Source organism: Saccopteryx bilineata, chromosome 11 (genome assembly GCF_036850765.1).
Source record: "Saccopteryx bilineata isolate mSacBil1 chromosome 11, mSacBil1_pri_phased_curated, whole genome shotgun sequence".
In the NCBI taxonomy this organism is placed as follows: Eukaryota; Metazoa; Chordata; class Mammalia; order Chiroptera; family Emballonuridae; genus Saccopteryx; species Saccopteryx bilineata.
The window spans coordinates 16,438,295-16,450,509 of record NC_089500.1 but is presented as its reverse complement, the minus strand read 5'-3'; the positions used below and the strand labels follow the sequence as shown (position 1 = coordinate 16,450,509).

Genomic DNA, 12,215 nt, shown 5'->3' with positions numbered 1-12,215 from the left:
CCTCTCCCCTTTCTCTCTGTCTGTCTCTCTCTTTCTCTCTCTCTTATTCTAACTCTCTCTCCTCTCTAAAATGCATAAATAAATAAAAATTAAAAAAAATAAAGGGGAAATAGTGTTGTTGGTATTGTCACCGGAATACATGTGGGACTAATGTTCAGCTCTATCCCTGTGCTTTCTCGGCAGATTCCGGAGCCTCACGACTGCATTTTTCAGAGATGCCATGGGTTTCTTATTGATGTTTGACCTCACCAGTCAACAGAGTTTCTTAAATGTCAGAAACTGGATGAGTAAGTGGGACCGAGCAAGTAACCCGCAGTGGCCGCTTTGTGACACGGCAGCTCTCTTTGCTTGTCTGCCTCACAAGATGAAACCGGATTGGGTATCGCAGATTAACCTTCATCCTGAGTTTAGTTTCCAGTGTCACCTTCAAAGCGGTAGCCTTCATGTGGATCACCCGCGGTGGCTTCATGTGGATCACCCGCAGTGGCTTGGAATTGCATTTTCCTTGGACCTTATTAGAAGAAGCCTCCAGGGCTTCATAAAAATCTAGATTTCAGGTCTTTATTTTTTTATGATTTTAAGGCCATGAACTCCACTTGTCCAGCTGGTCTTAAAGAACTTCTTAGAACTATGTGAGCTTCCACATCTGGTACATCTAACCCAGAGAGGACACAGAGAAAAACAGCTGCATTTTCTAAGCAGGTCCACTGGCACCTACAATGTGATCCCTTACACTTGGGTTAACTAAAGGCTTAATTAACTAATGGGTGAATTAGGTGAGAAACTGCTCCAGAGCAGACGAGCCATATGAAAATAAGGTTCAGTGTGTCAATCAACTACATTGCAATTTTACTTTCTTTCTCCAAAAAAATATTCAAATGTGAGGCAGCTTTGTATAGAAAAATCTATACAATTTATATATAGTACCAGTTAAAAGTTGCCTAATCAGTCACGAAAACCAGATTAATACATGTCAGCACAGAAGAGTAGTATTTGATTTTTAATTTTTTAAAATTGATATAGCACTAAAGAGAATATTTCATTTGCATTTTTATTACCAGTGTAAATTTTAATCCTAATGGGACAGACATGTCTCCTGGGGCTGGTGATAGTCCTGTCATTTCTAGATTTGTCGAGGCTGTCTGTGGCCACAGTGATATTTTTTTGTTAAATTAGATCATATTATTTCCCTGCTAGAAGTTCTTCTTTCTGGAATGTTCTATCTCACTTGGAATAAAACCTAGAATTCTTCATCTACCTACAAGGCAGGGTGACCAGCCTTACACGCCTCTCTAGGTCACTCTTACTCTCTCCCAGCCAGTTCAGGGGATTCCAGCCAGTTGCCTCGGCTGCTGCTCCAAGTAAAGGACAGAAGGCACATTCCTGCCTCAGGGTCTTTGTACTTCCAGTTCCCTGGGCCTTGGTTTCTCTTCTTAGTCTATAGTGTGTGCAACTTCTTTCATCTCCTTCAGGGTTTTGTTTGCAATAGACCATAGCGTGGGTGTCAGGCATGGAACAGATGTACTCCCTATGTCGATACTTCTTATTATTACATATTATTTATATCTAATCAGATCTATAGCTGCTTTAAATGTTTAATTCAACAACATGATTGTTATCATGGGGAAAACGATGGCTTCTCGAAATAGGTATTTATCTTAGGATCTGCATCTATTTTCTTTTATTATTACATTTCCTTATTTAGATTTTGGTGTTGTTAAGATTCTGAGGAGATAAGGAGATAAGATTTTTAGATACCTTCAGAGAATGATTTCTTCATCCTTTATCAAGGCAGATGAGACTCTTACTTGTTTGTAAAAATTTTTCAGAAGGATACTATGGGGATTTAATATAATTAACTACTATGTCTAGTAACACTTTAAGCTCTACCATCCAGATAACTAGTGTTACAGGGTAGAGCCTTTGTCTTCCTCCTTGGCAAAATTGCACGCAGCATGTCTTCAGATGACCTTAGAGTAATCCTTTAACAAAAACGCAGGCTGACAGATTTCTTATTTCCTTCCTTCCTTCCTTCCTTTTTCCCTCCCTCTCTCCCTTTCTCTTCTCCCTCCTTTCCTCTCCTTTTTCTTTCTCCTCTCTCTCTCTCTCTCTCTCTCTCTCTCTCTCTCTCTCACACACACACACACACACACACACTGTTTCCTGGAGAAAAGAGAAAAACAAGTTTCCTGTCTTAAAATTATTCCTACATAAATTTGTGGTGGTTCAAAACTGTTCTGTTCTCCTCGCTCACCACCTTGAACTTCCAGTGAAAGGGAACGTAGCAGGCTCCTGAAGGAAAGAGCAAACTTCTGTACTTTACAACCATGGTCTATTATCTCCACTGATGTTTGAGGAACAAGTGGTCTGAAGCCATGTGTTCCTCTCAGAGGGCACTTCCCCAGGCAGAGAAGAGCAGGAGTAGGTGTGCAAACCAGTGCTCTGTGTGAATTATTACTGACCTTCACAACATGCAATTTGTGAGGCATTATCTCCATTTTACAGGTGAATCTGTGGCTGAGGAGAGTTCAGAAACTTGATTAAAATACTATAAAAAGCTGGAGATGAACAATTAGATCAGGAATCCAATGTGAGCAGTCACTTGACAATGCTTGTTTGTAACTAACTTGCTGGTTCCATCTGCTTTATTTCTAAGGCCAACTGCAAGCAAACGCTTATTGTGAAAACCCAGATATAATATTAATTGGCAACAAGGCAGACCTGCCTGATCAAAGGGAAGTCAACGAGCGGCAAGCCCGGGACCTGGCTGACAAGTATGGGTAAGTCAGTTGTGTGGCGATGTTATCTGACCTTGCACACTGCTGCTTTGTGATGGGGTAGGGGACAAGATTGATACTACGGGGAATCTCCTTGAATCAAGAATGGCACATGAATGAAAAATATTTTCCAGAGAAAGTATGTGATATTTTAAATCAATTTTTCAGTGATAGTAGCATTTAACATTTACTTTATAATTATGTGCCAGCAACTGTTCTAGACTTGAACTCACTTAAACCCTCAGAACCACATGTAAAAGATCGAGAGTTATCCTATTTCCATATGAAGAATTGAAGTATAGAGATATTGATGGGAGGGTGTAACAGAGCTTGATTCAACCCAGGCCATCTGGGATCAGAAAGCATATTCCTCAACATGACGCACTACCCCCTCTGAATGAATAGCTGCAAACCTCTAAAGGTAATACCTGATGCATAATATTGCAATCTTTTCCCTAGGTGAGCTGAAATAGCACATTAAAAATTTAAAAACACCCCACACAATTATAAATTGATCTCCAAAGCAGACTTTGTCATAATTTTTTGCAATTAAAGCAGTTTTAGCACATCTGCCAATTTTTGGATTTCCTTGAGAACATTAAAAATGTACTTGTATTCTTGAATTTTTTATTTCAATAAGTATAGACTTATTTCCACATGGATATCCTATTTGGTTCTTACCTAATTTCTAAATCAGATTTCCAGATAATTGATTGGAAGAGAAGTAATATTGATCACCAGTTTAGGTATTTTTACCCTCTTAAAATTTAGAAAGTAGTTATAGTGCCTTGACTTCAAATTCCTGAGTACTTCTTGTCTCAGTTTTCTTGCCCATAGTACTGGTTATAATCATACTAATGAGCAGCTCATCTATTTTTAGTCATTGAGGAAAAACAAGGAAACTTTCCAACTCAGCACAACCATGATTATTGTACAATCTCTGTTTGCCATATTTTTGCATGTGTGATTGATTTGTCCATCTTGTATCATTTCTGATTTCTTCCACTCAAAAAGACTTGCCATCTCTTTTATGCTAGAATACCATATTTTGAAACAAGTGCAGCAACTGGCCAGAATGTGGAGAAAGCTGTGGAAACTCTTCTGGACTTAATAATGAAGCGAATGGAACAGTGTGTAGAGAAGACACAAGTCCCCGACACTGTCAATGGGGGAAGCTCTGGAAAGCTAGATGGGGAAAAACCAACAGAGAAGAAATGTGCCTGCTAGACTTTTCACAGGAACTCATAAAGAACCTCACCCAAATATTACTTCCACAAACAGCCACAAACCACAACATAGTTGTTGAGTAGACCATGCATACTGGCATGCCTTTCTTTTTCTGCCAAAATATCTATTTTAAGAAACCAAAATAGTCCACAGTATTCAAAAGAATTGGCCAGTTGTTTCTGACACACCTTCAAACAAGATCAAAGATTACCTAATGTGATCTCACCATCATGAATGCCCAATATATTTTTCTTATAAAGAAGACAAGTATATATGAGAGTATGCAAGATGAAAGAACAGTGAGTTTTAAATCAGAAAATAATTATCCCGTCATGTCGGAGAAAGGGACAGGTTACCGAAGGGAGAACATAGCTGATTTTATTTTTAAAAAGATTGGGTTCATTTCTTACTTAAAATCTGATTATTGCTTTTAAGTTTGCATTGGGAAAAATGTTAGTTAAAAATGGGCACTCGATTTAAAAAGTATATATGGATTGTTAAGGATGACATTACTTTGTACACTCAAAACGCTGTACTAGAATGACTAAGTGGTGAGGTTATAAGAGAATGAATGTCAGTCTTCTGTTCCAATGTACGAGTTGTGTAATAATGCCATTTTATATTCTTAATAAATGGCAGATAGACAAGAACAAGATTGTGAATGACAAAGTACAAGAAAAATGCCCTGGGAGAAAAATGAAAGTTCGGAACATGGCATTTGGACAAATGGAATTAAATGTGTCTGTTACAGATGTCTGGAAGAGTTAGCCAACTTTCACTCAAGCCAATTAGAAGTTAACACTATGAGCTGGGATTAAGAGAAGATCCAAAAGTTTCCATCTGAAACAAAAGTTTAGAAATAGTCTCAGTGCTCGGCTTCATATTTCATTTTTCTTAGCAAATGGTGATAAATAGTCCCAACGACAAATTAAAGACTGCTGTTTATTAAATATCTCTTTAAAAATGCAATCAGGAAAAACTATTTCACCTTAAAGTTTTTTAGATAATATGCTGGTGATTTGAAACAAAAGGTGACTATTATTTGTGGGTTTCTTTTCAATTTACCGAAGCACTGGAAATTCTAAATCACATTTCTCCTCTCTAACCCATGCCCACCCCTGGCTTTGAATCAATTGTAAACATACAGTTGTGTCACTTTTTAGACCAATAACTTCAGAATAATGATGAGTCAATTCTATGGTCACTGAATTTTCATGCCATTAATCACATAAAAATTAATGGTAATACATGCCAGATTATAATATATTTACCATTTGTTTTTATTTTGCCTAAGGCAAAATACCTGTAGTTGACCTATATTTGGGGGTTGGGGAGAAATGGCACTGTGTCTTATCTCACCAAAAATTAGTTAAAATCACTTTATTTTTTCACAAGAAGCTGCCTTTTGTTTCTAAAGATGATCTCAAAAGTATTTGCTATCAGCCTATTAGTACCATGCCCAAACTAACATAATCAACTTCTATTAAACCACTATTTAAATATTTCGGTGAATTTTATCAATAACAAAGGCATTTTAAGTTTTCTCTTTTTGTTATGAGTATATGGTTTTTTTGACAGAATATTCCTCTTACTATAAAATGTTTCCAATTACAGTTCATTTTTCCACCTTGGTGCCTATTTAGCTTGTTAAGTTACAGGCACTGTGATCAAGAAAAACTATTTCACCTTAATTCCTTTTAGATAATATGCTGGTGATGTGAAACAAAAAGTGACTATTATTTGTGGGTTTCTTTTCAATTTACAAAAGAGCTAGAAAGAATCCTAAACCCAGCTCCCACCCCTACGCCCTTCATAACCTCTGCTTACCAACTTCCATCTGGGATTGAGTCACTTTTAGGAACACATATCCAAGGGAATGTCTATTTATAATGTTCTTAGTGTGAACTAGACCCAGAAATGTGCCATGAATCAAAGCAATCTGGAAACTTTGATGGGTTAGCTTTTTGTGATGTTCTTGGTGTTTACTGCTCAATTCCTCTGACTTCTACAAGTACAGTGCCAACTTCTAAGATGAATGATGCTTGGATATTCCCTCCAATGGTGTTTTTCTCCATGATGCTCTTTATTCATGACCACACTACCTGTGCTGTGAGGATGGAAAGCTATTAGCTAGCAGAAAGGGGTTTCTTTTAGAGGAAAGGGGAACAGAAACAATGTAACTATTGCTGTAGCAAAATTCTGTCAATGTTTGAGGTCATGATATCAATTTCTTATTTGGATCCAAGCTGTGATAGCCACTTCATTTCCATAATAGAGAATGTTTAGTTTTTATAGAATCCCAAAGGTATTCTATTTTGGATATGTCTTTGTTTCTATTTATTTTCCAGTTATATGATTGATTTACTTATGCCAAGATTCTGTCACTGTCAGTTATTTAACAAGCATTTATTCAGGGTCTATTTTAAGATTGTCATTTGATAGCTGCAACATGAAGCAGAGGGTGTTGATGCCCGTAATTATAAAACTATGCCTGGAAAAATAACAGTTATTGGGTAATAATCTCAAAACAATAAAACTTCGACAAAAAAATAAGTTATAATAGTATTCTACTTATAAAAACTTGATTTTCTGTCAAGTTTGACATCTGACCCCAATTTTTATGTAAACATTAATAGAAATTTCTTCTTATTTCATAGTTAATTATGTTGTATTATTTATTTTACAATCTCAAGTTGATTTGGGGCCATAAAGTATACAGACTGCTTTAAATAATTTCACCCACAACATATAGTTTTAACCAAGATGAGTCCTGTTACTAATTATCTCCAAAATGCTCTAGTAAACCAAATTGTATTTTAGAAGATTATTTAAAATGTACATGAAATTCCTTTCTGGTATACAGACCATTTCTGGAGTGTTTACTCTACTTTGATGTTTACATTACTCTAACACAGTGCCTCAGGTACCTCTGGACCAAATTTGTCTCTAACAATATAGCTCATTTCCTATAATGTCACATTATAGGAAGGCCTCACAGAGACACTAGCACAGCTAAAAGTCTTTTTTTTTTTTTTGTATTTTTCTGAAGCTGGAAGCGGGGAGAGACAGTCAGACAGACTCCCGCATAGGCCTGATCGGGATCCACCCGGCACGCCCACCAGGGGCGAAGCTCTGCCCACCAGGGGGTGATGCTCTGCCCCTCCAGGGCGTCGCTCTGTTGCGACCAGAGCCACTCTAGCGCCCGGGGCAGGGGCCAAGGAGCCATCCCCAGCGCCCGGGCCATCTTTGCTCCAATGGAGCCTCGGCTGCGAGAGGGGAGGAGAGAGACAGAGAGGAAGGAGAGGGGGAGGGGTGGAGAAGCAGATGGGCGCTTCTCCTGTGTGCCCTGGCCGGGAATCGAACCCGGAATTTCTGCACGCCAGGCCGACGCTCTACCACTGAGCCAACCCGCCAGGGCCTAAAAGTCTTTTAAGTCTTCAGCAAATTATTCAAAAAAGTTACCGGAATGTGGAGATCTTTACCACCATCTATTGGTCTCCTAGTTTACTTGTCATGGAGGGAGCATTGCTTGAGACGCTTAACTGATTAGGTACAAGATTACCATTCAATGTAAAAAATGAAAAATCCTTTGAAAAGCATATCAAAAATAGTTGAGAGAACAATATTTGTCTTGGTGTGATGAGGATGACAGATCACAAATCAGAGAAAATATCAAATGCTAGGAGCTGAGCTTACGGATCTCTACATGAGAGTTTCGGATTCTTTCAAGTCACACTCTAGCCTGTCTGCTACCATTTCCATATTATAGCTATCACACTGCAAAAATTCAAAGCCAGCATTTTCTAAAGTAAATATTTTATCTGCTGTTTTTAACCAGATGGGCCATTCTGTGGATCGGGGATGGGGTGTTTTTCTATGCTTCCAGTGTAAGTTATTCTCTGCCAGTCAGTACAGCTCAGATGAATCAGGCAAGAGTTTTTAATCAGCTTTTATAAGAGAGAGAAGCTTGACCATAGAGAATCTGGACATTATTTAAAAAAATAATAATAGCAAAAAATATTCTTTAAATTGTAAATAGAGTCCACTAGAAATCAATATTTTGATGAAACATATATTTTCATCAATAGAGTACAGCAGTTAGAAAGATAAATAATGTGTATGTAATACATAAAGTGTACAACTAGCTACAGCATATAACCTGTACACCCGCGTCCATGAAGTTAGATTGGTTACCTCTCTGTATCTCTGTTTACCTGAATAGAAGGGAGGGGGACCCATATGCTTTCCTCATTGTGTATTACACTGAGACATTTGAGAAAAGATGCTCATCTATAAAGAATTTTGGAGTTTAAAACTCAAACATTAGAGAAATAATATTGACGTTTCTGTTTCCTAAGATACTATAAAAGGAAGTTCTGAGAGCTGATGTTAACTAAAGGGATTTTAAAAAGTTGACTTTCATCCTCGACTACCTAGTTGTAAAGCTTTAAGAAAAGTCTAGAATGTTTAAGTATTTTAAGGAAAGCTTTATCATTTTTTTAAAGATGCCAAGATGCTTTCTATATTTGAAGAGGTTGTCTAAAAATTCACCAGATCTATATTTTTTCTTGATTTTTTTTTGACCAAGATGATACAAACTTATTTCTGGGGAGAGTGTGAGCTCTTAGCATGGAAAGTAGATATAGAATATTATCTAAAATGAGTGTTGTCTCAATGCTTTATAAATCCATAAAAACATTTGTCTCATAAACTAGAACCAATAAAAAAATGTATCGCTAAATATATAGGGAATTTTATAAACTTATTGCCTTAGAATTCTTGGGTGGAGACCCAACTGCAATGACATTGTTGAACAAGAGCTTTAAGAGGGATAAGAGTTAAAAGTTGTCTAAGTAGAGTTCTTAATAATGGCAGAACATGGAGAAGTCCATATTTACATGGTTGATTTTTAGGCAGGAAAAAAAGAGTAAGAGAAAGAGCTTTGTAACTAGATCGATGGCAAATATTTATCAATCATTTCTATCTACCAAGTAGAGAATTATATCCTTAGAACTAAGCCAATAAAAACATTTAAGCTAAAAATATTTTAAATATTGCAAACTTACATTTATTTATCTGACACTCATTTTCTCATGAATCAAAGTTGCAAAATATGCTTATCTGCAGAGCTCTTAGCAGCAGCTTGTGGTTGAGAGATTTTCTAACATCATATTTAGACAACAAACAGTGCCAAAAGAGTGGGATTATTTTAAAGGGTATCATCTTTTGAAGGAAAAAATATATATACAAATGAATCATTTTGGATTGCATCATTTGAATGTTTTCAGTTCTTTTGCTTTCCCACAGAATGTGGAAATAATGGCTAAGACTCCTCAACTGACTTAGTCTTTAAAGATCTTTACCAAATTGTGTTGGAGCTGGTAGGTCTGTCTTCACCGAATGCGTCCCTTATTTAACTAGTGGCTGTTGTCCTTATGTCTGCTGGCACATCAAAATCGTGTCCCTTGAAGTGCATAACAACACATGCTCATCCTCAGTCTTTTCTTCTCCAGGTTATGTTTTCAAATGCTCTTTGAGAGGAAGCCTAGTCTTATAGAAGAGAGAGGGTCCAGGAAGAACAGGTTGAGGACCACGTGCATGTTATTAAATATTATATTATTATTAAATATCTTAGTGGTTTCTTCTCATATGGGACTTGTAAACCCTGCGTGCCTCACAAGGTTCGTGTCAGGCTCAATGGCAAATGTATATAAGAATTTGGTTTGTTAAGTTATGCTCCTTTTTAAAAGCAGACACAATTATCACAAACTAAGAACTAATAAAAAAAATCAAGTCATAATTTAAACCACTTGTGAAGTATTGGAAGCTATCAACATGTAGTCAACTTGAGGTCATTATATTTGATTGAAAAATTTTAATATAGCTCACATTACTGAAAAAATATGAGTTCTGTTTCATTTTTTATGTCATCTGGTATTTCTTTCAAGGAGTCCAATTATATTCTAGATAGTATTTTACAACTTGGTCAAAATCCTCCTTGTACAAACAGGGTTTTTGTGTTCATAGCCTTGTAAAAGATACCGCCTATATCTGAAATTATTTAAGAAAAGTAAGCTAATGTGTCAAAAGTAGACAATGTTCTAACTTTGTGTTCTAACCCTGACATACTTCACTGTATCCCAATAGTCTACGTTAAATGATACTTAAATGATACAGTCCTCACTGTTAGGCTAAGCACGTTTGATTGTTTTGCCTGTCGTCTACACAGTTCTCTGTTTTGTCTAGTGCTATGAATGTAACTTAAAACTATAAACCTCGAGTTTTTCTTCTCTATGCCCTGACTAGACTGCGATGCCTGACAGACACTGTTAGATCATTATTTTGTTGTACCAAAGCTCTAGTGACTTGAGAAATAGCATCCAATGATTTTGTGGTGTCTGGGTTTGAATGCTACGGTTGAGAACTGTATTCAGTGATCATTACTGCACACTTTTCAAATAAAAATGCATTTTTATCAATTATTTTGTGTACTCAGAGCAATCTTATTTCTGTGCTGAAGTTCAGTGTGTCCTGGGTGTGGAACATGAAATGAGTATTAACATGAAACTTGCATCACGTTGAAAATGGTATGCACCTGAAACTAATCTAATGTCATGTCAACTATACCTCCACTTTCCAGTCTTCTCTCTCCACCAGGAAACTGATTTGCATGGATTCTATCAGGCATCTAGAAAACTGTAGCCTGATTATGTAAATAAAGTTTTATTGAAACATAAGAAAAGTCTGACCAGGCAGTGATGCGGTGGATAGAGCGTCGGACTGGGATGTGGAGGACCCAGGTTCGAGACCCCAAGGTCGCCAGCTTGAGCATGGGCTCATCAGGTTTGGGCAAACCTCACCAGCTTGAGCCCAAGGTCACTGGCTCAAGCAAGGGGTTACTCAGTTTGCTGAAGGCCCGTGATCAAGGCACATATGGGAGAGCAATCGATGGACGGCTAAGGTGTTGCAACAAAAAATTGATGATTGATGCTTCTCATCTCTCTCCATTCCTGTCTGTCTGTCCCTATGTATCCATCTCTCTGACTCTCTGTCTCTGTTAAAAAAAAAAAAAAAAGAAACGTAAGAAAAGAGAGAAGTAACCATTAGGATGCAGTCAAATGATTTTATCCATCTCTCTAACCTTTCTCATGATTTATTTGAAGACTGAGTTTTGCAAGGGAAATTTTCTAATAAGTTTAAACAATGCAATATACAATTTGCACTTAACATATTGAAGCATTCGCTGGTGCACAGCACTTTCACATGCTATAACCTATTTCTGCCCCATAACAAAATGCCGAGGCAGGTGGTGGTACCTGCCTGAGTCACAGGCTGGTGAAAGGAGCATTGTTGAAGGCAAATTCAAGACCACAACCAGGCAGCTTCCTTTCAAATGCTCATTTACAAAGCCTGCCTTGTTCCCAGAGTGGCTCTCCCTCCATATGTTACTTAAATGGGCGTTGTCAAGATAATGATGATGCATTTTTAATTTAAAGATAAACAACTCTCCCACTGCAAGCAAATAAATGCTTGGCACCTTTTTCTCAACTTTTGTCCACAGTAACAGTCAAGCTGTTTCAGACAGACAGAATCTTTGCCCCTGGCTTCATCTTAAAAAATTTGAGATAAGTCATTAGGGACTTGCTTTTCCTAATGTTTTATAGGATTTTTAAATAGTCATAACATGCCTCGTATTGAGGAAAAAAAAGACCATCGAGACATTCATTGTCGGGACTGATAAAATTTCTTGTTTTAAAACTGTTTACAAGGTACTATTATTATTCACTGTTCTCTATACCAAGGAATTTTTTTATTTCTAATTTGAATTGCTACTTCTAGAGACCGAACAGTGATAATAAGAGTGTGAGTATTGCTGTTCTGTTAGAAACTCACTGAGGTCACTTGCATTCTGGATTAGAAAGCCAAAACACTGATTATAATGTGACTAAGGCTATATTATAGGTACTAGAAACGTTTTGTGGTGGTAATCAGATTTTTTAAATGACCAGAGCTTTGGACTATTTTCATAGGTTTCTGAAAGATAGACTCATCTTTATTAAAAAAATTTTTTAAAAAGAAAAAAAGCAGCAAGAAGGTTTACAACAGAAGACTTCAATCTGCTTGATTCCCCAGAGAAATTTACATCACGTGCTCATTCACACATAGAAAAGTCAAACAGAAGATTTGAGTCATGCTAAGTAAGTGCTTCAC

At 37.1% G+C, this 12,215-nt stretch overlaps 1 protein-coding gene across 3 annotated transcripts in view; it reads left to right on the top strand.

The window, feature by feature from the left end:
- The window catches only part of RAB27B (RAB27B, member RAS oncogene family), a 134,924-nt gene extending 124,438 nt beyond the window's left edge, over window positions 1-10,486 (top strand). For all 3 annotated transcript variants that reach the window (XM_066246341.1, XM_066246340.1, XM_066246342.1), the window contains 3 exons: window positions 184-287; window positions 2,657-2,780; window positions 3,815-10,486. In XM_066246341.1, coding sequence (XP_066102438.1) covers window positions 184-287; window positions 2,657-2,780; window positions 3,815-4,004 — 418 coding nt within the window. In that variant the 3' untranslated portion in view covers window positions 4,005-10,486. The remainder of the gene's footprint in view (window positions 1-183; window positions 288-2,656; window positions 2,781-3,814) is intronic.
- Window positions 10,487-12,215: the final 1,729 nt, after the last annotated feature.